The sequence below is a fragment of the Hemibagrus wyckioides genome, linkage group LG15 (genome assembly GCF_019097595.1).
Source record: "Hemibagrus wyckioides isolate EC202008001 linkage group LG15, SWU_Hwy_1.0, whole genome shotgun sequence".
NCBI classification, from domain to species: Eukaryota; Metazoa; Chordata; class Actinopteri; order Siluriformes; family Bagridae; genus Hemibagrus; species Hemibagrus wyckioides.
Window position 1 is genome coordinate 12,345,787 of NC_080724.1, and position 27,563 is coordinate 12,373,349.

At 41.3% G+C, this 27,563-nt stretch overlaps 2 protein-coding genes and 1 pseudogene across 5 annotated transcripts; all 3 read left to right on the plus strand.

Moving 5' to 3' along the window:
- The first annotated feature begins 88 nt into the window (after window positions 1–88).
- LOC131366138 (epidermal differentiation-specific protein-like) lies at window positions 89–14,921 on the plus strand (annotated as a pseudogene).
- Window positions 14,922–16,633: 1,712 nt separating this feature from the next.
- LOC131365985 (epidermal differentiation-specific protein-like) lies at window positions 16,634–18,308 on the plus strand. Its single transcript, XM_058410025.1, has one exon. It carries the CDS (start codon window positions 17,003–17,005, stop codon window positions 18,005–18,007), a length of 1,005 nt encoding a protein of 334 aa, XP_058266008.1. The 5' UTR covers window positions 16,634–17,002; the 3' UTR covers window positions 18,008–18,308.
- Window positions 18,309–18,821: 513 nt separating this feature from the next.
- On the plus strand, window positions 18,822–27,040 carry slc10a7 (solute carrier family 10 member 7). Of its 4 annotated transcripts, XM_058410022.1 has the most exons (13): window positions 18,876–19,245; window positions 19,659–19,741; window positions 20,186–20,322; window positions 21,069–21,144; window positions 21,251–21,289; window positions 21,433–21,468; window positions 22,075–22,158; window positions 23,595–23,760; window positions 24,001–24,052; window positions 24,129–24,202; window positions 24,302–24,447; window positions 25,078–25,128; window positions 26,039–27,040. In XM_058410022.1, exons 1-12 carry the CDS (start codon window positions 19,146–19,148, stop codon window positions 25,096–25,098), a joined length of 1,014 nt encoding a protein of 337 aa, XP_058266005.1. In that variant the 5' UTR covers window positions 18,876–19,145; the 3' UTR covers window positions 25,099–25,128; window positions 26,039–27,040. The 4 variants fall into 4 exon arrangements, with proteins under 4 accessions (XP_058266006.1, XP_058266007.1, XP_058266004.1 ...); XM_058410021.1 differs by lacking the exon at window positions 25,078–25,128 and having other exon boundaries at window positions 18,875–19,245; window positions 26,039–27,039; XM_058410023.1 differs by lacking the exons at window positions 24,001–24,052; window positions 24,129–24,202; window positions 24,302–24,447; window positions 25,078–25,128; window positions 26,039–27,040 and adding an exon at window positions 21,600–21,648 and having other exon boundaries at window positions 18,822–19,245; window positions 23,595–23,733.
- The last annotated feature ends 523 nt before the right edge of the window (window positions 27,041–27,563 follow it).

Genomic DNA, 27,563 nt, shown 5'->3' on the forward strand with positions numbered 1-27,563 from the left:
ACATATGAACTGAAGAAAAGAGACTCAAAAAGGTAACACTTTAAAAAAAAAAAAGTGTCTCACACACACACACGCACGCACGCACACACACACACACACACAGTCCTGTCTGAAGACACTGGAATAGCAAGGCCAATTGATTGACATGTGAGTGTGAGAGGTGGTAAGGACTGGAAACACTTGCTGCAAGGAGTGCAGTACAACCTGACAGTAGTAAAACCTGACACTTCCCTGTGATTTTGTACATGATTATTGTAAAATGAACAGCTTAACAAGTCAGACTACACTCCCCTTCCCAGGGTGGAAGACTGGACAGGGTGAGTTCTCCATGTTCTGCAATGATGACATATCTTCACTAGAGCTGGTGACAAAGGACTTGGAAAATCCTCAAATCACACTGTATGAAGAGGAAAACTATCAGGGCCAGAGCCTTATCCTTGACTGTGAGAGCAATTTGCTTTATGGCACTTTTAACAATAAAATTTCCGCACAGTGTGCAGGCCTGCAATGTGATTTCACTGCCCTGATTATTGAATATCCAATAATACAATGATTTTTATTTTCACATTAAAAGTAAATGAATAAATAAAACTCAAATGTATGTTCGTCTCATCGATCTATGTGAAGGCTGCATTTGTAAATAAAGTCTGGGGTCTGCATTGTGCCCAGTGTTCATAAGAAACACTGCAAATCCCCTGCACCAAACAACAAACAACAAAAATGTAGGCAGTTCATCCAGATTCTACTGTCTCAGCAAAATGTGTGTTACTGTAGTCAAGATTAAAAAAAAGAACAGAATCTACTTAAAAGAAATACCTTGTTTGTTTTTATTGTGTTCATTTTATGTGTCTCTTGATTGTCATTTGTGTCAGAGCCCTTTTATGGCTGAATTTTAAACAAATATAAATTCGTTTGTCATAAATATATTTATTGCCCTACAGTAACCTATATTTTTACAATAACTCACACTTTCAATTCAATTCAATTTATCTGTATAGTGCTTTTTATCAAATAACTGCCCCAATGCCCGAATCCACATATGAAACAGAGCAGAAACAAAGCAGAAAAAAAAACAGAACTAATATAGCGCCTTTTTAATGTTTCAGCAAAATGACTTTTGTTTTTGTTTCAGCTAGACAGTTTGGTTACTACTGTATCAGCAAAGAAGGCAGAACCTGTAATCACAGCCACCTTTTCAGAATTTAGCCAGTTCATCCATCTGCTACTGTCTCAGTGAAATTGGTGTTACTGAAGTCAACAGAATCGAAAAAGAATAAAATCTAATTCAGAGAAACAGTTTATATAACAATAATAGTAACAATAACAATCTCACCGTAACTTATAAAATCAGAAGAATCAAAAAAAGATCAGAATTTTAGCTTTCATTTCATGATATTTACATCTAGTTTTGTTAAACAACTGAGAAACAACTTTTTGTTTAAACCCACTCATCTTTTCAAGTGATAAAACTATTGGAATGGCCAGGGGTTTCTTGTTGCCCAAGTGTTTTTTTCTGTTGGATTGGTGGTTTAAACAATTAATAGCTCCAAATGTCTACTCTTAGTTTCAGCTCTGGATTTCACCTGTGAAGACAGCATTTGCTGTTAAAATGGATATACTGACCAGAGAGCTGTCTATGGAAGAAAATCAAACTATTTTGAAGCTGAGTAAAGAGGTACCATATGTCCTCTTCACCTTCGGAGAAGCTCCCCAGTCGTTGACAGGTTTCACCTCTTTCAAATTGCTTTTCAGGGCCTGCTGGACATGGCACAGGTAGCATTGGAGGAGCAGCCTTCACCGTTCAGGTCAGTCAATGACTTTACACAAGAAATGCAAGGTTGTGTTGACAAGGTCACTCATTGTCAGAGAACACCTAGAGACAGTGCAGCCAGCCCAACAAAGGGTCTACTATCGCCCAGCTCAACCTAGAGTGTTTGCATCAAATTCCTGGCCAGCTGGCAAGACACTACACTGTAGCTGAGTGAGTGGGGCCAGTCAACTACCTCCAGCAACAAATAGGTAAGTAAGCAGACACACAACTATACCATGTCAGCCTTCTGTAAAAATGGATAGAACCTGTTCCTGCTGTGTCTGCTTTTGATTCCTGTGCACCAGACCACAAAAAGCATACCTTGTTGCAAAGGTATGATGTGAGCTTATTCCAAATGTATAACCTTACTATTTTTTAAATACAAATAAAAAATTAAGCGTTGCAGAAAAAGAGCTTTCAAATGCTCTGGATTGTTAAAGAATTTCTCAAAACATTGATGCAAATTCATCTAGTATATTTTGAACCAGGACCTTACAGTATTTTGAATCAGAGATGAGAACTGAACTCACAAAGACAAGAATGTCCCCAAGTAGAGTAACTAAAGGTTCAAATATTTACTAAAAGCCTGGATTGCAATTACATTATTTTTTTGGCCATGGAAAATAGCATAGCATAGTCTATAAACAGAATTACTAGCTGAGCCTTGAGCACCAGCACATAGCACAGGGTTCCTCAAATCTTTCCCTGGAGGGCCAATCCACTGCAGACTTTAGCTCCAACCCCGATCAAACTCCTCTACCTGTGATTTTCTAATGATCCTGAAGACACTGATTAGCATGCTCAGGTGTGTTTGATTAAGGTTAGAGCTAAACTCTGCAGGAAAGTGGATTTGAGGATCCCTGACATAGCATATGCAACTCAAGACTGAGTGCAGAAAGAGAGAGGAAAGCACTACCTAAATATTATGCTGCTCTGTCGCCCTCTGTTGACCGAATCCACTTCAGCAACATTTACATTTACATTTTTGGCATTTGGCAGATGCCCTTATCCAGAGTGGTGTACATTTTTATGTAATGTCACATGGGTTTAAGATCAAAAGAAGAAAATAAGTGTATGAAAAGAATATGACACAAGATATATGAATTTTAGCTTTCATTTCATGATGTTTACATCTAGATTTATTAAACAACTGAGAACATGGCACTTTTTGTAAAAGTATTGGAATGATACACACCTACTGTGTGAAGGGTAGAAATGAGAGTAGAACCTCACAGCAGTAAAAACTCCCTGTGATTCTGTCTGGACTACAGTAAAATAAACAGCATAACAAGACGTACTACTTTCCTCTTCCCAGGATGGAAGACAGGGTATGTTTTTCATGTTCTACACTGAATCAGATCTTTTAAAAGGTTACAGGCAGTACCTTTACCATCCCATGCCTCTGTAATCTCTGCACTTGTTATTCCTGACTTTATGCAGTATACTGCCATGGTGTTTGGAATACATGACAGACGCTCAATTGACAGAAAAACGTAGTAGTGTAGTAGTGCTGAATTGCAAAGTTAAGTATACCTTGATGACACTGTGATCTATTCAGTGACTTGGGAAGATCATCTGAAAGGTTTGGGTGAGAATTTTTTTTAACATTACACCTTGGTCATATGTGAGTTTGATAAGGTAGGTAGCTAGGGACCTTTTTTTTTATTATTATTATTTTGGCCGGTCTTAAAGTTGTGCTTCCTTATGTGCTTATCTAAACTGTAAATAAATATTTGAGTTTTTTTGCCTTTTCTTTGTTGTTTGTTTTTGTTTTTTTGCTTAATCTGGTGGTGTTGTTCCTTGTTTTTAAGGGAAGAGCTGTAACAATATGAAAGTGCAATGTAAATGTGCAACTGTGTAAATGTGAAACTGTAAATTGTGTTATGTGTGTTCCTACTTTTCACTCCACCAAGCAGCTACAGTACATATAGGAGAGAAGCTTAAACAAACTTCATAGATTCTCACTCATTGCTCTCTGCACTGTCTGTGAGTCTCTGTACAAACTGCAAGCTTCTGCAAGAAGGGAATGTAAGCTTCTGCAAGAAGGGAATGAGACACTATGGGAACACTTCGTCAAGGAAGTGTGTCTGAAGCTCTGTGTGCGCACACGCCACATGATAGGACACATGTCCATATAAAGGCATCTATGTCACATCCATTCAGCTTGCCTTTTGACTGAAAGAAGCACAAGAGGATGCTCGTGGTGTGGCCAGCGACGAAGCATCTCGTTCCCTTCTCAGGGAACCCGGGTTACATACGTAACCTGTTGTAATTCCCTTTCGAGGGAACTCGATGCTGTGTCATGACTGACACTATGGGGACGTCAATACCCATACCGCCACACACCGGTCGATGTGGGGCCATGAGAGAGCACGAGTGGACCAGGAACAGAACACCCATTAGCCCTGAAGGACCTGAAACCCAGGAGTGGGGTCCAGGTTATAAAACCTGATAAAGGTGTGCAGAGAGGACCAGTCCGTCGAGCACAAATCTCCTGGAGGGGAACATCCGTAGCCAAGGCACTGAATGAGGCAACAGCCCTGACCCTGACCCCTAGAGGTGAAGCAATACCACGCACCTCGTAGGCCTGAGTAATGGCCTCTACCACACAGTGTGCCCAGCACTGCTTGGAGAACGGAATACTCTTATTCCGGCTCCCAAAGCAGATGAACAAGGAGGGGGACTTACGCCACGAGCTGAAGTGGTGAACATAATCTTTAAGGGCTCTGACTGGACAGAGCAAGTGCAGCCTCTCCTGTTCCACCGAGTCATGGGGCGGAAGACAGAAGGCCTGCAGGATGACCGGACGACCGGCCAAATAGCCTTGGACATGCCAGGGGCAAACTCCAGGCACCTCGGTGACAGAGAGGCTTTGGTCTAGCCGAATAGCATTCACTGCTAACAGTATGGAAGCCACCCGAGCAGAAGATAGACATGCCTTCACCGCAGTGGAATCCAAAATTACCCCCAAGAAGGTCGTTCTCTAAGTAGGAGAAAGTACACACTTCTCTGGGTTCAGCCTGAGGCCTAAAGCTTCATATAGGCAAGCACAGCATCCCAATGACTGGCTGCCATGGCCTATGACTGGGTCAGGACGAGCTAGTCGTACAGGAAATTAAGTACACGGATGTCCTGGAGACACAGCAGCACCAGGGTAGCATCCATGCACTTCATAAAAGTGCGCAGCGACAGGGCTAGGTGGAAAGGAACGCAAACCTCAGGACCTTCCTGTGTTCTGGCCGAATACCTATATGAAAATAGGCATCTTTGAGGTCTACCATCACAGACCAGTCCTCGGACCTGATCTATGTCGCGATCAGTTCGAAACGCCAGAGGCAGCGAGGTAGAAGGTAGGGAAAGCCTCGCTAAGAAGGATGCTCCCAGGAACCCTAGCCCTCGGGGCGTCAGGATTCCTTCATGGCCCACCTGGCCAAGATGACAGATCTCAGGCCAGGTCTCGCCTGACAGTTCTTGATCCCTGTAAAAATAAGCCACAGGTGCCTCTCCGTGGCAACTAGTGCAGCCATTGAACAGCCTATGGCTCAGGCCATGTGCCTTGTGGCACAGAGCGCAAAATCTGTGGTTTGACGCAGCTCAGAGACTGCCTCAGGAGGCACGCTGAATATGGGTTCTTCCAGGACCTCGATACCTCAACATGGAGGTCCGGAAGAAAATCGCAGCTGTCTGCGTGAGGGGGGCAGGAAGTGGACATCAAGCTTAGAACAGACGGTGCTAGATTCCTGCTTCGGCCAGTTTAAATTTAAATTTTAAATTTTAAAATTTAAATGTTACTTACCCACAGCATACGTTATTACATCAAGGAGCTCCTCGGATGCCACTGATTGTGGTGGCAAATCAACAGAGGAATTCCCCTTATCGCCCATGTCGAGCTCCTCAGAGCCTGACGCGGAAAAAGACATATCCACTTCTGAGTCGGGAGAAATCCCAGCACAAGCTCCCGGAGCCGAGAGCTGGCTGAGCATGCTCCTCACCCAAACAAACCACGCAAAGAGCTTGTGTGTCATCCTCTGTAATAAAACGTGGACACGGATGCACACACCTCTTAAAATTCTTGTGGACAGATAATCAACAGACATACAGTGGAGCACTTCCTGAAGACAAAAAAAGCTGAATGGATGTGACGTTGATGCCCTTATATGGACATGCTGGCACATATTCCTCCGTCACGTGTCCTATCCGAGCCAATGAATTGGCGTGTGTGCACACGGAGCTTCAGGCGCACTACCTCGACAAAGTGTTCCCATAGTGTCAGTCATGATGCAGCGTCGAGTTCCCTTGAAAGGGAACCTCAGATTACACTGTATGAAGAAGAAAACTTTCAGGGCCGACAGCTTTCCTCAACTGTGAGACCAATTTGTGTTATGGCACTTTTAATGATAAAACATCTTCTAACATGGCACAGAGAGGAGCCTGTGTTCTGTATCAACATGGAGGAAGAAGTGGGTCTATCCAGGTGGCCAGAGCTGGTCGTGATGTTCCTAAATACTACTGGTTTGAGAACTGTCTGAGCTACATCCGTCCTCTTAAAGCAGGCAAAACCTCCATTAAAGCTGAAATGGAATGGGACAAAAAGAAAGAAACTGTGAGAACAGTCATCATCGACTCCATCACAGGTTTCATCACAGAATTATGGGTATGATAAACAAACCTTCACCACTGATCTGATTCAGAATCGAGAGTTTTCAGGATCTGTTACTGAGAGCTTCAAGTTCAGCAATTCCACACAGATTGGCTTCAGAACCAGATTTGAAGTATCAATATTTGGGGTGACAAATGAGTCCACCTTACATGTCAGTGTCAGCTTTACAGTGGAGAAGGGCAGCAGCAACACTGGAAGCACAACTGAAAGTATCAGAGTCTCCTTGCCAGCCTGCTGTACTGATGGTCGAAGGCCTCCTTCTTCCCCACAAAAAAGAAGCCAGCAGCTGCGGGGGAGGTCGAGGGTCGAATGTAGCCGGCAGCAAGAGCTTATTTTATGTACTCTTTCATGGCTCTGCTCTCCGGGAGAGAGAGTGGGGAGTGGGTAAATACGGTTCTTGGGTGGCATAGCATTGGGAAGAAGGTTTATAGCACAGTCACAGGGGTGGTGGTGGTGGGGGTTACTCCCCCAGGAGGATAGAGGGCGCTGTATTCCATGGGCTTTCAACTGAAGTGGCGAGACAGAAATGTGGTATGGCATTCTGGAAGCAGGTTTTCATGCAGTGGGGTGACCAGCATTTTAGTTTTCCCTCTTTCCAAGATATTTGAGGATTGTGCTGCTGTAGCCAGGGGAAGCCCAAGATTATAGGATTTGAAGGAGAGGAGATTACATAGAATGAGAGTTCCTTGCTATGAAATAAGTGGCTTGGTTTGACACATGAGATATCCTTTCCTCAAGATATACTTGACTATTCACGGCCGTCACTCGCAGAGGGGTTACAGAAGGGATGGTGGGAAGGTGTAATTCCTCTACAAGGTTGGTGTTAATCAGATTGACGGCCGCTCCTGAATCTATTAACACTGAGACTATGAGGGACTCATGAGCATAATGCAGTTTAACAAACACAGTCAAACAAGAAAAGAAGCAGTTCTCCCCCACCTTTGACGTTGTCAGCTTCTTAGGGCATGTGAACAACTGGTGGCCAGCCTTTCTGCAGTAGAAGCATAGACGTAGCTGAACACAATGCTGATGCTCCTCCTCCGATATTCGGGTTCGTCCTCCCAGGGGCTCTGGAACTCTGTACGGGGATGAAAGTCAGTGAGTGTGTGAGTTTTCAGGTGGTGCTGACACTGGAGGTTATCGAGGCGAATGGCTGTGATTATGTAGTTGGAGATGTTCGGTTTGGAGGGATGGGCGGAGTCCCTCGCGGAACACAGCCAGAAGTTTGGCTGTTGGACTGTGGGTAGTAACCAGATGACAGACTGACCGAGATGCCCAAAAGTCTGCAAAATTCAGTCCAGAACTGAGCAGTGAATTTGGGTCCAAAACAATGTCCCTGGGGATGCCATGAAGCCTGAACACATGCTGAACCAACAGGAGAGCTGTCTCTTTTGCAGAGGGAAGATGAGTGAAAGGGACAAAGTGAACCATTTTAGAAAACCAGTCAACTATAGTGTTGGAGGTGGAGGAGGAATCTACAGCGATATGAGACCAGGGGCATCTGGGAACAGGTAACAGGTGGAGTAATCTGGCAGGGGCTGTGCGTAGAGACTTGTATTGGTTACAGGTAGAGCTGGGCAATATGTCCTAAAAATTGAATCTCCGATTTTTTGAAACAAAATTCGATTTTTGATTTTAAAACGATTATTTTTCTTTTAAAAAATTCAATAAGACACTAGAGACTATAGAATATATTTTTTTAATTTGAGCAAAAACAGTATAACCAAACATATGAACTGCTAATTTGGACTCAAAGTACAAACTTACTTTCACTAACAATTTTTTTTTGTTAATTTAGAAAAACAATAATCAATACAACAACATAAAAACCTTTTTTGGGGATTTATAAAATGCAAACTTTCACCAGTCTATACAAGTTCTAATTATTCTAGTAAAATAAAGTAATATAACAAAATATGAGGAATTTGTAAAGTGCAAACTGCAGGCTTAACTTAAATCACTTTTTATAAAATAAATAATTGTCACCTGGAAAAAAATCCCTGAAGAAAAACAATTTTGTAAAGCAGTTCAACATGCAACTTACACACAAAATAAAATCAAACAGGTGCCAGACATCATTTTACAACTGTGTATATGGACACAATCAGGGGTGAGTCTAGGATTTTCATTTAAGGGGGACTCCCTATGAGGGTATAATAGGAAAAATATAAATAAAAAATAATAATTAATTAATAAATAAATAAATAAATAAATAAATAAATAAAGATTTGACTAACAGGGTAGGATGGTATACTTATTGCAGCATTCCACTGGAGCAACAAACTCTTTGATGTCTTGACATAGAGTTGGCCACCAAAACCTCTGTTGCACCACAAACCGGGTGCGGGCTGTCCCAGGGTGACATGTGAGCTGAGAGGAATGGCACCACTGTAGCACTTGAGCATGGAGATGGTCAAGAAAGTACAATTTATCCCTAGGGCAGGCTGAGGGAGCGTGAGCATGAGCATTGAGAATCAGTGAGCAGCCTGTGCCTCAGGGTTCCAGACAAACTTGTTTGTAGAAGAGGTAAGCTGATGGAGTGGGCTGGCAATAGAGCTGTAACCTTGGATGAACCGCTGATAGAAATTAGCGAAGCCCAAGAACTGCTAAAGAGCCTGACAAGTTTCAGGTACTGGCCAGTCCTTTACTGCCTCCACCTTGGCTGGATCCATCTGCATGCTGCCTGCAGACACTATGAAGCCCAGAAAAGACACAGGGTTAGAATGAAAATGGCATTTCTCTGCTTTCACAAACAACTGATTCTGCCAAGTCGTTCCGACACTTGCCGCACATGTTGCACATATTCGGTCTCAGACTAAGAGAATATCAATATATTGTCTAGATACATGAAGTCAAACTGATTTAACATGTCTCTGAGCACATCACTGACCAAATTTTGAAGCACAGCGGGGGCATTGGTCAGGCCGAACGGCATCACCAGGTAGTCAAAGTGGCCAGAAGGGGCGTTGAACGTGATCTTTCTCTCGTCCTCCTCGCGTATTCTGACCAATTCAAATTTAAAATTCAAATTCAAATTTTATTTGTCACATACATAATCGTACACAGTATGATATGCAGTGAAATGCTTACACGACTGTTTTGACCCTTGAAAAAGGAAAAGGAATAAGGACAGAACAAAAGACAAGAATAAAATATAAAAATACGAAATATAAAAAATAAGAATACAAATTATACTAAAAATACGAAATATAAAATATAAAGACAACAAGTTCACAGTAAGTAAAAAATAAAATAGAATAAAAATAGAATAAAATATAATAAAGATAAATAAAGTAAGGTATGTATATATGTATATAGAATATGTATATAAAATAAAATAGAATATGTATATAGGAAGTGTAAAATACAACTGTGTTATGCAAAATTATATAGAATTATATAAAGTGAATAGTGCGTAGTGCAATGGTGTCCAAGGTGCAGACAGCAGCAGTACAAAATTTTGCAAAATTATATAAAGTGAAGTGTGTAGTGTGCAATAGTGTACAAGGTGTCCAAGGTGCAGACAGCAGCAGAGCAATGGTATTGTCCATCTTTAAAGTGCAGATGTGCATAAGTCCTCTTTGTATGTAAACAGGAGCAGACTGTGCAACATGTATGTTTGTGTTGTATTGTGTGCACAGTCTTGAAATGTGCAAATGTACATTGTGTGTTTATTGTGTGCCACAGTCCTGTAATGTGCAATGTCCGATGTGGTTGGTTGGAGTTCCAACACGTGTGTAGGAGCAAAGTAGGTCTAATCAGTTGAGTCCTATGTGGAGTTCTGGTTGAGAGACCGTATAGCCTGCGGGAAGAAGCTTCTCCTCAGTCTCCAGTGTTGGCCTTCAGGGAGCGGAAGTGCTTCCCTGACCTCAACAGAGAGAAAAGTCCATTGTTGGGATGGCTGAGGTCCTTCACAATCTTCCTGGCCTTGGTCCAGCACCGCCTGTTGTAGATCGAGTGCAGGTCAGGGAGCCTGGTATGGATGATGCGCTCAGCTGATCGCACCACCCTCTGAAGAGCTCGTCTGTCCTGCATGGTGCTGTTCCCGAACCAGGTGGTGATGTTTCTCGTCAGGATGCTCTCTATGGTGCAGGAATAAAAGTTCCTTAGCACCTTAGCAGGCAGTCTAAAGTCTGTCAAGCGTCTGAGGTGAAAGAGACACTGTCAGGCCTTCTTCACCACAGTGTTGATGTGACAGGACCATGACAGAACCTGCGTGATGTGAACACCGAGTTATCTAAAGCTGTCCACTCTCTCCACTGGGCTGTTGTTGATCACAGAGGTCTGGTAGTTCCTCTCCTGCTTTCTGCTGAAGTCCACTATCAGCTCCTTAGTCTTGCTGACGTTAAGGTGGAGGTTGTTCCTCTGGCACCAGTCCTCCAGAGTCTTAATCTCCTTCAGGTAGGCCGTCTCATTGTTGTCGGAGATCAATCCGACCACAACGGTGTCATCAGTAAACTTGATAATGCTGGTGGAGTTGGTAGTGGCCATGCAGTCATACGTGTACAAAGAGTACAGCAGGGGGCTCAGAACACAACCCTGGGGGGTTCCAGCTGAGGGTTCTAGCTGAGGGTGAGTGAGGCTGAAACAATTGGAAATTGGAAACAATAGGACAATAGGAAATTGGAGATCCACTGACAAAGAGATGGGCTGAGTCCCAGGTGCTCCAGCTTGGTGGTGAGTGTGGAGGGGATTATAGTGTTAAACGATGAACTGTAGTCAACAAACCGCATTCTAACATAATTCCCCTTTCTAGTGTCCAGGTGAGTGAGTGATGTGAGAAGGAGGTGGGAAATGGCATCATTGGTTGAGCGGTTCGGGCGGTAGGTGAACTGTAATGGATCCAGTGTATCTGGTAGTGAAGTGATGATGAAGTCTCTGACCAGCCGTTCAAAGCACTTCATCACTACTGAGGTCAGGGCTACAGGGCGGTAGTCGTTGAGGGAAGCAGGATGGGGTTTCTTCGGGACAGGAACAATGATGGACTCTTTGAAGCACGTGGGGATTGCCGACTGGGTTAAGGAGAGGTTGAATATGTCTGTGAACACGGGTGCTAGCTGGTCAGCGCAGGCTGTGAGGACTCGACCTGATATTCCGTCTGGTCCTGCTGCTTTTCTGCTGTTCACTCTCCTGAAGGCTCTCCTCACATCATGCTTAGAGATGATGAATGCATTGGTGTTGGCATTCTCTTTCTGTCTATAGCCATTAGCATTAGCTGTAGCATTAGCTTTCGTAGAAGGTGTTCAGCTCGTCTGACACTTCCGCATTCATCATACCGGATGTTGGTGCTTTACAGTCCGTTATTGTCCTTAATCCCTGCCACAGGCTCCTAGAGTCACTCTGTTGGAGCCGTGACTCTAGTTTCCTCCCGTAGCGCTGCTTCGCCTCCTTCCTTTCCACACATTGTATAATGCAGCCTTGAATGAGGTCATGTCACCCAACGCAAGTCCCGCATTGTAGGCAGCGGTGCGAGCTCTCAGAGCATCGCAGATGGTCTTATCCACCCATGGCTTCTGATTGGGAAACGTTCGATGGTGGTTTTCTGCACAGTATCATCTGCTAGTTTCCCGATGAATCCCACAACCGCTTCCGTAAACATGTTGACGTCATCAGAGCTGCACCGGACCATGTCCCAGTCTGCGTCATCCAGAGCGTCTTGTAGAGCGGCCACCGATTGGTCTGTCCAGCGTGAGACCTCCCTCTGATCCGGAACTTCCTGCTTGAGCCTATGTTTATATTTTGGCATGAGGAAGATGGCGGCGTGGTCAGACTTCCCAAACGGTGGGCGAGATTGTGCCTTGTAGCCATCTTTAACTGTAGTGTAGCAGTGGTCCAGTGTCCTTTCACCCCTGGTGAGGCAGCTCATGTGCTGGTAAAAGTTTGGCACTGTGCATTTGAGGTTGGCGCTGTTAAAGTCCCCCGCCACAATAAGCACAGCGGTACCGCTGGGTTCAGCCATGTCTCGGTGAAGCAGAGGAGACTGCAGTCCCGAATGTCTCTCTGAATGCTAGGCAGAGGTGTGCGGTGTGCACGGGCTCTCAGCCTGTTCCTGAAGCCGGCTCGTTTCCCTCGGGGCCGCCGCTTCGGGTCACGTCCTTTGTTCTCCCTCAGGATCTCACTCGGCCAGCTTGGATCCGGGGTAAAAAACATCGAATTGTGAGTACATTGTATACCAATAGAAATAAGAGTATCTCTATCATACTCAATGCACTCCGTTTAGAAGAATTTGCCCGTTTAAAAGTACTGTAGGTTAACTTAAAAAACAAAAACAAAGAAAGAGGGGTCGGAGCAGTCATTGCGGCAGCCGACCTCACCGGCGCCATCTTGGTAAAATGATGGACCTGATGGTATGCGTTGCGTAGGTCTTAGTGAAGATAACAGCCTCCTGTAAGAGCTTGAAGGCAGAGAATATAAAAGAAGTGGGTACCTTTTTAAGACTTGTTCAGGTACTGCTGCATGACCTTCCTTTCAGGTGCTGACAGAGAGTATAGACAGTCATATGGGTGATGATGAGGAGGAGATGTAGCCTTAGCCTTGTTGAAGACCTCCTTAGGATCCCAATAAACCTCTGGTACTTATCTGGAAATATCTCCTCCTCCTGTTCAAAGGGTCTTTCAGAAACAGATGGGACTGCAGAGAGACAGGAACTAGAACAGCTTAATCCCCAGGCGATTATATTGCCTGTTTGCCAGTCTATGTGAGGGTCTGTTTGAGGGTCTGAGGGTAGTTTGAGTCAGATGATACCAAGTACAACAGAAAGCTGGGGAGAGTTGATCACAAAGAACAGTATAGATTCCTTGTGATTTCCTAGTGAAATGGTGGTGGGTTTGGTTGACTGCGAACAGGGGTGAATTATGTGATTGTCTATGGCGCGTAAGTGAAAAAATCCTGGAACTGGATGCCCAGACATGTAGCGAAGCTGGAATCAATGAAGTTCGACTCCACCCCAGAGTCAATTAAAGCAGATGTGGAATGGACTTGGTTGGAGAGATGTAGGCAGACAGAAGTGAGAGGTCGGGGTCGATTGGAATTCTCCAATGTTTGGCATAGCAGAACATCGTTTTCCACCTTGGGTTATCTGAGGAGTCCATGCTGGCCAGATCATACTGTAACACTCGTAGCAGTGGTTTGAGGACTCTTAAAAAACTCAGTGATAACACCAGGAGTGAAATAAGGACAAAAGGTTTATTGAACAATAAGTTATTAATTGAACTATCTTCAGGGTGAGGGTTCTTCAGCATGCAGGTGGTAATGGCAACGGCCTGAACACAGGAGACAGATACCATGTATCAGACAGAACAGGTTTTCAGATTCTAAACAGGATCCAAGTCTTGATCCAGAAACAGTTCCAGGATCTCACAGCTGGTAGAGATCCGGCAGAAGATAGGTCAGAAATATAGCAGGATTGAGAAGCTCACAGGATTACAGGTCAGGTCCAAGTCTCAGATTCAGATACAAGGTTAGGTTCAGGTGGCTGGATGGTGTTATCTCAGGCCCAAAGCCTGAGCAAAGAAACCGGTCTAAAGAAGCTGCTTATATAGGAGAGAGCATGCACAGGTGAAAGTCATCAGGAAATTAGAGTGGCAGAGTGAGCAGACAGGTGAGGTAGGGGGAGAGAGAGCGCAGGTGAAAACCAGGAACTGGAATAGCAGGATCTGGGTGAGGCAGCGGATCAGGGATCGTGACAGGAGTTGTTCATTAGCAGCCTGTAATGCTGCAACTTGCTCCTGATAAGTACAGATATAGCCCCTTGGCGCATTACCACAGCCTGGAGATCTGCTGAATCCATTGGAGGTGAAGTATTCTGTAATGATCTACCAAAGGTGTAGGATCCATTTGCAGTTTATTAGAAATCGGCAAAACGAGGCCAAAAGTCAAAACCGGAAAGCAAACACTCTAGCAACCAAAACTAAAAGCACCAAAAACGAACTTGAAATCGGGAAACAACAGGCAATGATCATACACAGGAATCCAAACAGAACAAGGTAAACCACAGCTCGGTACGTTAAGAAAGAACGATACTTCACGTCTGAATGCAGCATGCATGCTGCTTAGGAGTCTGTAAGTCTCGGAAGTGTTCTTTGTGGGTGATTCAGAATTCAGACGATGGTTCCCTCTGGTGATATGAAACCAGGTGAGATGTTACACCAGCATTCCTCCTCGCACCAAGCTCACAGTGAAGGTGATAAGGAAGGAGGTAACTGTTACAATCCCGGTCAAACTGACCATCACCAACGGCGTTTACACCATGGTTGAGTATGGAAAGTACCGGTGTGAGCAGGGGAACTCTATTAGCACTGAATTCAAGGAGGAGAAGATCTAATACAGTCATGTTAGGAGCAAAACCCTGATGCGGTGCTGTGACATGGACCAACACAAAGCAGAGCTAGGCTTTCATTAAGTATAAGTAATGTATATACTGTATGTATTACTATATTATGATTCGGTTAATGTTTCGGTTTATTGGTACCATGCACGTACTAGTTTTAGTGCCTAATGATGGAACAATGTGCAGGAATGTAATGTGATTTCACTGCCCTGATTATTGAATATCCAATAATACAATGATTTTTATTTCCACATTAAAAGTAAATGAATAAATAAAACTCAAATGTGTGTTTGTCTCATTAATCTATATAAAGCCTGCATTTGTAAATAAAGTTCAGAATGGGATGCTGCATTGTGGCCATTGTTCACAAGAAATACTGCAAATCCACTACACCAAACAAATTTAGGCAGCTCATCCAGATTCTACTGTATCAGCCAAAAATGTGTGCAGTAAAAAGAAGCAAAAACAGAAAATAATATATTAATAGAAATAATTTGTTTGTTTTTATTGTTTTGATTTGATGTGTCTCTTGATTGTCATCTGTGTCAGAGTATTTTTATGACTGAATTTTAAATAATATTAAATAATTTGTCATAGAGGTAAATCATCAGTCTTATGTACTGATCGTCACTCACACTCAGGGCTGTAGAACATTCTTGAGACTTTCTTTGTATCAATTTCTCTTTGTCTTGAATATTGTTCACTAAGTATGATCTTGGTTTTGGCAGAGAGCTTCTAAAAAGATTCTAGTGACTGGTTTAGTACACATATGAACTCCAACTAGTTGAACTATTATAATCTTCTGATTTTTCATATGTCTGTGATAACCAAAACGTTGATAAAAAACCATAAGAATAATAAACCATAATAATCTGCAATTGTCTATATTTCCTCCTAAGGATGTTGAGTTTACAGTGAAACCATAAGTAAATCATTGGGTATTTTTATATCATTACAATAATATTTACATTTAATTGAGATATTCCATTATAGGTAGTATGTGATCATTTCTATGGTAACAACATAAAGAGGCACTTGTACAGCAGAGGTGCCCCAAAAATGAATTTTTTAAAAAGTCTGTAATCGCTGATAGGGTGAGGTTTTCTGTAAGAATATTTTCATTAAATATTTTATAGACGTACTCACATCTGAGGTTTTATTAGTGAATAACAATGAGGCATAAAAAAACATAATTGATCAAGACAATGTTAAAATGCCTCTTTTCATGACTAGCTCTTTATTTACCACATAACTGCCCGAATACCCCAAATCCAAAAATGCATCAGTAAAGCAGAAAAAAGAAAAACAGAACTGATACAGTAGACTTTTAAATGTCTTATATATCCCAGCAAATGTCTCAGCAAAACTAGTCAGTTTGGATGCTACTGTATCAACACAAAAGGCAGTGCCTGTGGTTACACCCACCTCTTAAAAATTTAGCCAGTTCATCCAGTTGCTACGGTCACAGCGAAATTAAGTGTTAATGTAGACAGTAGAATAAAAAAAAAAAGAAAATCTAATTCAGAGAAACAACTTACAATAACAATAACAATTTCAAAGTAACTTATAAATTAGTTATTAATAACAATAAAGTAACTTTAACTGTGAGAATGCAATGCAGTTGGAGCTAAATGTCTTTAAATGTTTTTTGAAAACATTTCATATTTAGTCTCATTAGTGCCTGTGTAAAGAACAACACCATTAATTGTTTCTTCTTCAGCATGAAACTCGTTTGGTTTCTACTATTTGCACTTTGTACAACTTTCTTACACACCCATCTGAAGTATTTGAGCATGAAAAGGCATGTTAGATCACTGTGAGCTCATTCAATGTGCTTGCATGTGAACTGATGAAAACACCACTCAAGAAGGCACAGTAGATCCTGTCACCTCTCCCTGTGATTCTGTGTGGACTACAGAAAAATAAACAGCATAACGAGCCGGACTACTTTCCTCTTTCCAGGATGGAAGACTGTGTACAGGGTGGAATCTTCATGCTCTTTTAAAAGATTACAGGCAGTTACCTTTACTATCCCACGCCTCTGAGATCTTGTCATTTGTTGTCTCATTGCTTTATTCAGTATACTGTCATGGTGTTTGGAATGCATGACACACCCACCTTTGAGGCAGAGAGTCTTGTACTAGTGCTGAACTGCGACTTGCCTCTGCGCTGTCTGTGAGTGTCTGAGCCAACACCTTCAGTCATGAACACGATCATCGTCTATGAAAATCGGAATTTTAAGGGCCTCAGCAGAGAGTTCACCTCTGATGTCCCTGATTTAATTCAACAGAATTTTGATAACTGCATCTCCTCTCTGAAAGTCATCGGGAATCCATGGGTAGCATACACAGGTGCTAATTTCACTGGCGAACCGACTGTCTATGAGGAAGGAGAATATGCCAGTGTGTACTACAATGACGACATTTCTTCACTAGAGCTGGTGACAGAGGACCTGGAAAATCCTCAGATTACACTGTATGAAGAGGAAAACTATCAGGGCCGGAGCCTCGTCCTCAACTGTGAGACCAATTTGCGTTATGGCACTTTTAACGATAAAACATCTTCTCACAAGGTGCAGAGAGGAGCCTGGGTTCTATATCAGCATAAACAGAGAAGTGGGTCTATCCAGGTGGCCAGAGCTGGTCATGATGTTCCTAAGTACGACTGGTTTGACAACCGTCTGAGCCACGTCCGTCCTCTTAAAGCAGGTAAAACCTCCATTAAAGCTGAAATGGAATGGGGCAAAAAGAAAGAAACTGTGAGAACAGTCATCATCGACTCCATCACTGGTGTGAATTATGGATCTGAGAAACAAATCTTCACCACTGATCTGACTCGAGAGTTTTCAGGATCTGTCACTGAGAGCTTCAGGTTCAGCAATTCCACACAGATTGGTTTTGGAAACAAATTTGAATTATCAGTGTCTGGTTTTAAAAATGAGTCTACCTTAAATGTCAGTAACAACTTTACAGTGGAGAAGGGCAGCAGCAACACCAGAAGCACAAGTGAAAGTATCAGAGTCTCATTGCCAGCCAGCATTCCTCCTCGCACCAAGCTCACAGTGAACATGGTGAGGAAGGAGATGACTGTTATGATCCCGGTCAAGCTGACCATCACCAATGGCTTTCACACTAAGGTTGAGTATGGAGAGTACCGGTGCGAGCAGGGGAACTCTATTAGCACTGAATTCAAGGAGGAGAAGATCTAGTACAGCCATGTTAGAAAAAAAAACCCTCTGGTGTGGTGCTGTGACATGGACCAGCAGAAAGCAGAGCTAGGCTTTCATTTAGTTCAAGTAATTTATATGCTGTATGTATCGCTGTATTGTAATTCATTTAATGTTTCAGATTATGTGTACGGTTTACCATGTACCATGTACTAGTTTTAGTGCCTAATGATGGAACAATGTGCAGGAATGTGAAATTACTGCCCTAATTATTGAACATCCAGTAATACAATAATTATTATTCTAACATTTAAAATAAATGATTAAATAAAACTCAAATGCATGTTTGTCTCATTGTGTCTTGTATTCATGGGAAAGACTACAAATCTCTGCACTAACAACTAATAATGGCGGTCAGATTAATGGATGGACAGAAAAGAAAATTGGGTGAATGTACTGTATAGACTGATAACTAATGAGTGTGATTTTGTCACTACAGCTATGTTTTTGATAAGCAATTAATGTAAATTAGCAGCAAGCTTCCACATTGCCACAGACAAAACAAGAAGATAAACTGGATTTTTGTTTTATTTGAAATTTGAAATAGTGAAGGAAAACGAATATATAAAGCACATACACGTTAAAGTACACTAAGAATGAGCGTTTACATTTCAAGAGGGCCACAAGACAGCATGCTAGTTACTAGCGGCCCCTAGAGCCTGAATGTAAACCACAGCACTGACAAACATGACAAACAAATGCATGCTTAAAATGATTTTATGAAACTTTTATTTTATGTAGTGTGTATTCATGTATTTTATTTCACTAATTAGCAAACAAACAAATAAATCGTTTTTTTTCCGTTTGGAAGATTTATATGGCATGCTTTACGGTAGCTGCTCTGTAAAACCAGTCATTACGGTAATAATGGCGCTTCGCTTATGTGTCCGGAAGTGTTTTCGAAAGCTCGGCCAAATCCCAAATATTTTCCTTATCCCCTCTAAACGTGCACTACTTAGGGTTTGAAAGAATGGCGTATTCCGGCTAAGTAGTGCTCTAGGTGTCAGAAAGGAAGTGGTTTAGGATCGAGCCGTTGTAGAACTGACGTTCCACAGTTGGTTACGGGGACCGGCGGAGAGTTTGGTGTGGACTGGCGGCGATTTAACGGGACTGCTCCGGTATGGGCCTGTTAGCGCGCGTGCGGAAGGAATGGTTCATTGTCGGTATCGCGCTCGCGATCGCTTCGGCCAAGCTCGCGCCGTCCGTCGGGGTGAAAGGAGGTGAGTGAGGGAGAGATTCATCATTCCCGGATTTAACACAGGATGGAGTGTTCACACTTTTCCCCGAGTTTGTAACTAATGATTAATTTCACTCCTGAATAATGTTTGTTAAACCGAATGGTAATTTGTTTTTGGACTAAATGATAATTGTTTCCTCTCATTACTCTTGTTATTGGTATTATTCATAAGTGTCTTGTGAAACACATTGCACCTAAGTATGTTTATTAAATTGTTGTGGCCTCATGAATATTCATAACCGACCCTATTTCTCATTAATATTCATGACTTGTGTGAGCTATGTTCTGAACAGTAAGAGATCCCACAGCAATAGTGTGTTGAATATCATGACATGTGGCATTGTGTTTATTTAACACATTACTCTCATCTTGTCCATCTCAACTGTTCCCCTTCAGGTCCTCTTCGGCCCGAGATCACCATCACCTACATAGCAGTGTCCGCCATCTTCTTTAACAGTGGTCTGTCCTTAAAGACTGAGGTAAAGTGTGTGTGTGTGTGTTCACAAGGTGTAGAATTGTTGACTTTAAGGGTGGGCAGTGTAAACAATTCATGCTATACACACATTCATCAGCACCTGTGTTGTATTTACACCCCAGTTTTGGAAATTTTTGGACAGTTTTGGTCATCATGTATTGATTAATTTTCTATAACAGCAGGTCTGACAGTAGTGCAGACACAAATCACAGGTTTAATTAGGATTAACGCATGCGTTCTGAGACGTTATCATTTCAATAGTAACAGCTCGCTCACAGAGACCTGGAAATATTTCAAAAACATATGTAACTGTTTATATCGGGAAATTTTCTTTCTGTAAAAAGGTGTGTGTTAACTTTTATGGAAGGAGTCTCCAGTGTCAGCATTTATTCTCTGTAAACTGTAATAGATGTGTGATACTCTCTCTCTCTCTCTCTCTCTGTCTCAGGAGTTGGCGAGTGCTTTATTGCACGTGAAGTTACATCTGTTTGTTCAGACATTCACTCTGGTCTTTTTCCCTGTGGCCATCTGGGCTCTTCTCAAAGTCCTGGCACTCACTGCAATTAATGAATGGCTTCTTAAAGGGTACACACACTCACTCACACACACACAAGTACTTGTTCATGTAATCAATCTCTGGGGCTCTTCAGCTCTTCGTCATTGCCATGCTGACACGTTATTCCAGTCTCCGTCCCCCCTCCCCCTCCACTTCCTCCTCCGCCTTCTCCTCCTCCGTGTCTACCTGTCTGAATGGCCTCTCTGTCTGCAGGTAGCTGTGCTCCTTTCCATCGTGTGCTCCTGGAGTTCACAGAGTTAATTTTGTAAAGATGTATGAACTTATTCACGTGGTGAAGTTTCCTCAGAGCTGCTCTGTCTTTTTGATACAGTTATAGTGACATGATTTTTATCAGATATAGGTCACTTACTGACTGGAGACCATCTGTGGATGTAAAACACCAGCAGACATTCTAATTATCTAGTGCTGCTCTGAGCTCATCAACTGTGTAATTATCAAGACTTTTTCCCATGTGTATTCTGAAACACGCTATTTCGACCCAAAATATTAAAAGCATTGATACATTTTTAGGAATATAATAAATATCATTATACCACGTTGCTGTTGGATTCTCTATTCTGATTGGTCGGAAGGTGTTGATTAATTTTGTATAAGTGCAGCTGCTTGTACTAATATATTATGGTTTCCATAGTAACAGCATACACAGAAACTGGTTATCAGTCCACAAAAAAGTGTGTAATTGTTGATATAGTAATGATTACTGTACAGAGATGTTTTTTTTACTGTGTGTGTGTGTGTGTGTGTGTGCACACAGGTTACAGACAGTGGGTTGTATGCCTCCTCCTGTGTCCTCTGCCGTCATCCTCACTAAAGCTGTTGGGGGAAATGAGGTGAGAGAGAGAGAGTCTTTATTTAAACTAAACCATAACGCTGCTGAATTCTCTATTCCCTATACAGTGTGGATGTGAGTCTGAGTGTGTGTTGTTGTTTTTACAGGCTGCAGCTATTTTCAACTCGGCGTTTGGGAGCTTTCTAGTAAGATTTAATAATCAGCTCTCAAAACACACAAATATTATACGCTTACATTTTAGAGAGAAAATAAACATGGCATTTAACCTAAATGAGAGTAATTCTTAATGGCATTTGCCTATATTAAAGTGTGTGTGTGTGTTCTGTAGGGGATCGTTGTCACACCGCTGCTGCTGTTGCTGTTTGTGAGTAAAGCTGTTAATAAAGCATTATGAAATTTAAAAAATATGGATATTAAAAAAAGCTCTGAATTGATTCTTGTTCATTAGCATTGTGGGTTTTTGTTTTGTTGTTGTTGTTGTTTTTTGGGGTGGAGGTTCTGAATCTGCCATTCATTCAAATACGCCATTTGGTGCAACTTTACAGTTAAGTCAAAGTAAACACACGATCATCTAAACAAAGGGTGTGTGTGAAAATATATTCTGTAAATAGAACATTGGTTTTCATCACCTAACAAGTTTCATAAATCTAAGTTGACTTAATGTGAAATTCATGTCCTGTGTACTGTATAGTCATAAAGTTGAGTTTAAGACGGTATATTTTGATAGAGATCCCACATGATCAATAAAAAAATGATCTTCAATATTTATATTGATATTGAACTAAGTTTATTATCAACTATGTTGCTTAATAACTTGAGTAACTTTATTAAAGCGGACTATTTTTATTTAACATAACCATTAGCTATGTATAAATTACATGTATACAGAGAAAATGTAGCTACCTTATATCCTGTAAGTAAGTAAGTAGCACATTTGTGTGTGTGTGTGTGTGCTCTCTTTGTTCTCTAGCTTGGATCATCCTCCGCAGTACCATTCTCCTCCATATTCTCTCAGCTCTTCATGACCGTAGTTGTCCCTCTTATAGTTGGGCAGGTAAAAGTGTGTGTGTGCGTGTGTGCATGGGGGTGTGTGTGCATGCACTTTGTAATAACTTTATTTGCATTTTGTTATAAAATGTATAATTTTGTAATTTTAGCATGCTCACACACACACACAATACAGCCATATTGCTGTCTCTTGTTCTAATCCTCTATGGTTACTAGGGATGCCACAATACTCAATATAATATTGAACCATTCGGTACGACCTCCATGGTTCAATACGCATGTGAACCGCGGTTTTTCGTTTTTTTTCTTGAAAACAATAACCAGGCGTTTTTTTAAACAATTTTTTTTTGTTTACTCTCTGTACCTCCTGTGTGTGTTTGCCTGCACGGTATGTCTACGTGCTGAGACAGACACACCTCCCCGCGAGTAAATATCCAATCAATGAGCGCTAAAGTTAGGGGCAGTGACCATGCTTGTGATGCTGGTGTCAGATTTCACTCTAACCCTGGGGACGGTGATGTGAGACAGAAACACGAGGAAGCAGCGCCGTGATTCAGATCTGTGGTGTGGGGACATGTGTTGTTGACCATGATGCCGATGAAACAAAAACGGTAAACAAAAAATGACTGTGTTTAAGCAGTGTTACACATGAGTTAGATACGGACATGGAAATACTTCCAACATGACCACACATCTACAGCTCCATCACCCAGAGATATCACTGTGTGGAAGCGGGAGCCTTTTTTCCCGACCTCTACGAAAAAACACGCAAAAAAATTTAAAACGCTTTGGTTAAAGCACAAAGCCTTGCTCTAATAACAGATAGCTGGAGCTCGGGGGTAACAGAGAGTTATCTCACCGTGACTGGTCATTACAGAGAGTTATCTCACCGTGACTGGTCATTACAGAGAGTTATCTCACCGTGACTGGTCATTACAGAGAGTTATCTCACCGTGACTGGTCATTACAGAGAGTTATCTCACCGTGACTGGTCATTACAGAGAGTTATCTCACCGTGACTGGTCATTACAGAGAGTTATCTCACCGTGACTGGTCATTACAGAGAGTTATCTCACCGTGACTGGTCATTACAGAGAGTTATCTCACCGTGACTGGTCATTACAGAGAGTTATCTCACCGTGACTGGTCATTACAGAGCGGATTGGGAATAAAGAGCGCCGTCCAAACCCGTCTCCTGTAATAAAGTCATACAAGTGCTAATTTTTATACCTCACTATTTTTAGTACACTTTCATTGTGTTAGTTGATTTTTGCATTTAAGTAAAATTTTTCTTCTTAACATACTTACTGTTCCTGTCACCTAAACAAAGAATAATGGAAAAAAACCTTTAATTTGCCAAGCCATCCAAACCGAACCGAACCGAAAACCGTGGGTAAAAACCGTGGTACGTATTGAACCGTGGGTTGACTGTTTTGTTGCATCCCTAATGGTTACACTAATGGGACAAAAAACCCTGTTCAGGTGTGTAGGAGGTTCCTGAGGGAGTGGCTGGAGAGGCGGAAGCCTCCGTTCGGTACAGTGAGCAGCGTCGTTCTGCTCATGATCATATACACCACATTCTGTGACACGTTCTCCAACCCAGACATCGAGCTGGACCACCTCAGCCTCCTCATCATTGTCTTCATCAGTGAGTGACTGTGTGTGTGAGTGTGTGTTTGTGTTTGTGCAGGGGATTGTTGTCACTGCAGTTAACATGATGGAAGATTCAGATTGCAGCAAGATCCTAAAGCTTGTGGAAAAAAAGAAAAGCGTAGCAAAGATTTCAGACTTCAACGCGGTTATAGCGTCACACTCTGCTGTTTCTCTTTGGTTTATTTCCACGTTGAATTTTCTATATTTAAACATTGCTGTGTTTCTCTTTCTGCAGTTTTTACCATTCAGTTCACATTCATGTTACTGACTTTCTTCTTGTCTACCAGGTAACTCTTTCTCTCTTTCTCTCTCACACACACACACACACACACACTGATGTATTTCATGTTGGTCACTTTGCAGGAAGTCTTCAGGCTTCACAGCAGCTGATTCTGTAGCAATACTTTTTTGCTCTACGCACAAATCCCTTACTTTGGGTGAGTTTCAGTAAAGGTTCAGAAAATTTATTTGATTAATTTCTCTATTGTGCCACAAAAATTAATTGGTCCATGGTGTGTGTGTGTGTGTGTGTGTAGGTATCCCCATGCTGAAGATTGTATTCGCAGGCTTTGAGCATCTCTCGCTCATAACAGTGCCTCTGCTCATCTATCACCCCGCTCAGATCCTCCTGGGCAGCATCCTGGTGCCGACCATCAAAGCCTGGATGAACACGAGTCAGAAGGTAACAAATACACACACACACACATACGATCACTTAAGGCAATTAAGATAACAAATCTTCAGTGACTACACACTAAAACACACTACAGGACCTACACTATACAGCTGCTTTCACATTTATTATTTTTCATCTCAAATCACTCTGCTGTCATTTTCAACTTAAGTAGTTTATAGTTTGTGTGATATGTTCACGAGATGCTTTCACAGGGAGGTTAAAAAGGACCAGATCATCATCATCATCATCCCTCCATCCTGTTAGTAGTCGCCTCATCGCTAAGGCTCTAGTTAGCATAAAATTGAACGTTGTTCAGCTGTGATGCGTCACTTATTCCACCCACTGCTCCTCCTCCTTCAGGCGGCTTTTAATCAATACGTAAATGATTTCTGGTTGTTTGATGCATCACATCGCTGCATTAGCTACCTGAGCGTCACAGACACACCGTTCCTACATAACATAAAGCAGTGTGAGCTTAATTTAGATTTTTTTTCTGATCTTATGTTCAGGTATGTCTGGAAAATACAGTAATACTATTAATAATACTAGTAATTAACACATACATATACACACATACAGTGTAATGTGAGCAGTTTCATTCCTCATTCCTCATCTTTTTCTCTCTCTTTGTGTTAGTCTGCCATTTTAGTGCAGTAATCTGCATGTCTTTACCTCCTCCACAAGTCCGTAAGTGCAAAAAGATTTCTGAATTTACCAAATCTGGGGTGTTCATGATGAACTGTTCTGTGTGTTAGGTGGTGGAGTAAACTCAGCCCTGTACAAATTTATACCAATCACTATACTCATACAGATTACTATTATTATTATTATTATTAATAATAATAATAATAATAATAATAATAATAATATAATTCATGATTCAGCAAATTGATTTCATTGTAATTTCGGTGTCTGAAATTATACTTCACAAATAATAAATAATATTAATTGCCTGAAATTCATTGTAGTCTGTTCAAATGATTTTTACTCTGGCATAAGGTTTTGTTTTGTGCTGAAAAGCCCATTAAGCCTTTCTAAAACTCAAAAGATACACTTTTGGAATGAAGGTAGACTTATGTCCCCTTTAAAATGCAGATAAAGTGTACCATTAAAATGATTTTAGTTATTGTTTTAAATGTAAAAGACACACAAACTGTACCTTTATCATAGACTGGTTTTAAGGAGTGGTATTGTTTAGGAAGAGATCATTTTTCTATACTCTCGAGCTGCAAAATAAAAAGCCTGGTCACATTTAAAGCTTATCATGGAATAGTTTAGAGCAGCTGGTTAAAAGTTTCTTTGACATGAGGATTTTTTAAATGTTTGATTATATCAGTAATTATGCTTTGGTTTGGGGATGATTATAATACCAAGCTGCTGGTAGTGGGGCAGAAAACAGCTAATGACTGATAGGGGATTGTACCAGGATTTCCACTAACCCCAAAATCCACTAACCTCAAAATTCACTAACCCCAAAAACCACTAACCACCGAAACCACTAACAAACTAATACAAATGTCACTTTTTACTAATCTAATTGTCTGAAATTAGAAATATGTTGATTAGAATATGTGTGTTTGTGTGTGTGTGTATCTAGGCCCTGAAACTGACCAACCTGCAGCCCATCTGAGAGAATTATAAATAAATATACCACAGACTGAAACATAACGGAACCCAAAGCTGACTTGACCTGCAGTTCTCTGTCATCTCTGGTAAAGGATAAGGGACGTTTACTGGGATGAAGTGATGACCAAGTGCCTTAACGCAACTAGCGGGACCTCAGGCAGCTTCAGCGGCTCGCCTCTCTCTCTGTCTCTCTCTCTCTCTCTCTCTCTCTCTCTCTCTCTCTGTGTGTGTGTGTGTGTATGGTTGCTGTGTGCATATATGTGCATATATATATGCGCTCTCTCTCTCTCTCTCTCTCTCTCTCTCTTTGTGTGTGTGTCTGTCTCCTTTTCTTTCTGCAGGGAAATTATTTTACGAGCTCAAAGTTATTCCATGAGCGTGTTTTTTTTTAATAAATGTGAATGTACAGCTTTATTTTTATATGAAGTGCTTTATGCTTTGCACACTGACAACACAATGAGAACATTTCCTTTTGTTAAATTGTTTAATTGTTTTTTTTCCCCCTCCTTATTTTATTTTTAATCATTATTAGCGGCCCAGTTGCCTGACCTGTTCGATCTGTTATTCAGTTTCAGGTTTTTGTATGTGTCTCTCTGGTGTAGGGACTTTTAGGTCAGTGTTCTAGACGTTACAGCTGCAAGATATGGAAATAAATCATATTGCTGTTACGTTCGACGTATTATGACCTTTAATTCCAAACCAGGTTAAAGTAAGAGCTGTGTTATTGGACCAAACAGACTTTTGGATGTTGTGATTCCAGACTTTCAGGATGATTACTAACATGTACTGTGTTTACAGGTTTAAGGGTGAATCTGAATTTTGTCCTTCTGCAAAATATCAGTATTGCAAAGTTTAATATCACTGTAACGATTAACAAACAATTTACTGTACAACTTTACTGGGCATCAGTCTTGTGTTTTTACTGCCACATTTCCTCAGACAATAAAACGTGAACAACTGAATTACATCCTCATATATGATTCTTTTTTACCTCCAGTTTTTGATTTATACTTCATACACAGATCATGGTTAATAATCATCGGCTTTATTTAAAGAGCAGATTTTATACACATGGTGACTCAGACTGAAGAACAAATCGAGTAATAAAAATTAAATGATTTAAAAAAGAATTATAAAATAAGAGATGAAGGGAAAATGTAAGTACAAAAGATAAGTATAAAGAGATAAATATTTGACATTTATTAAGATGAGGTTTATTAAGATTTCACACATGCTATAATTTCCGTCTAAACACATTCTCTCGTCTAGAGGTTCTTTTTTTCTTTGGTTCTATTTCACTAAATAAAAAATGAAAATAATAAAATGTAATCCATCATGACCTGAACAGCATAAAGTACAAAGGCAGTAAATGTACCTCTAATTCATGTTAATGACCATAAAACTTTTTTAATAATGCATTAAATAATTAAACCACATTGAATAATAATTACATGTAGTAATTAATGACATATACGTTTTATTTATGATATTTACTT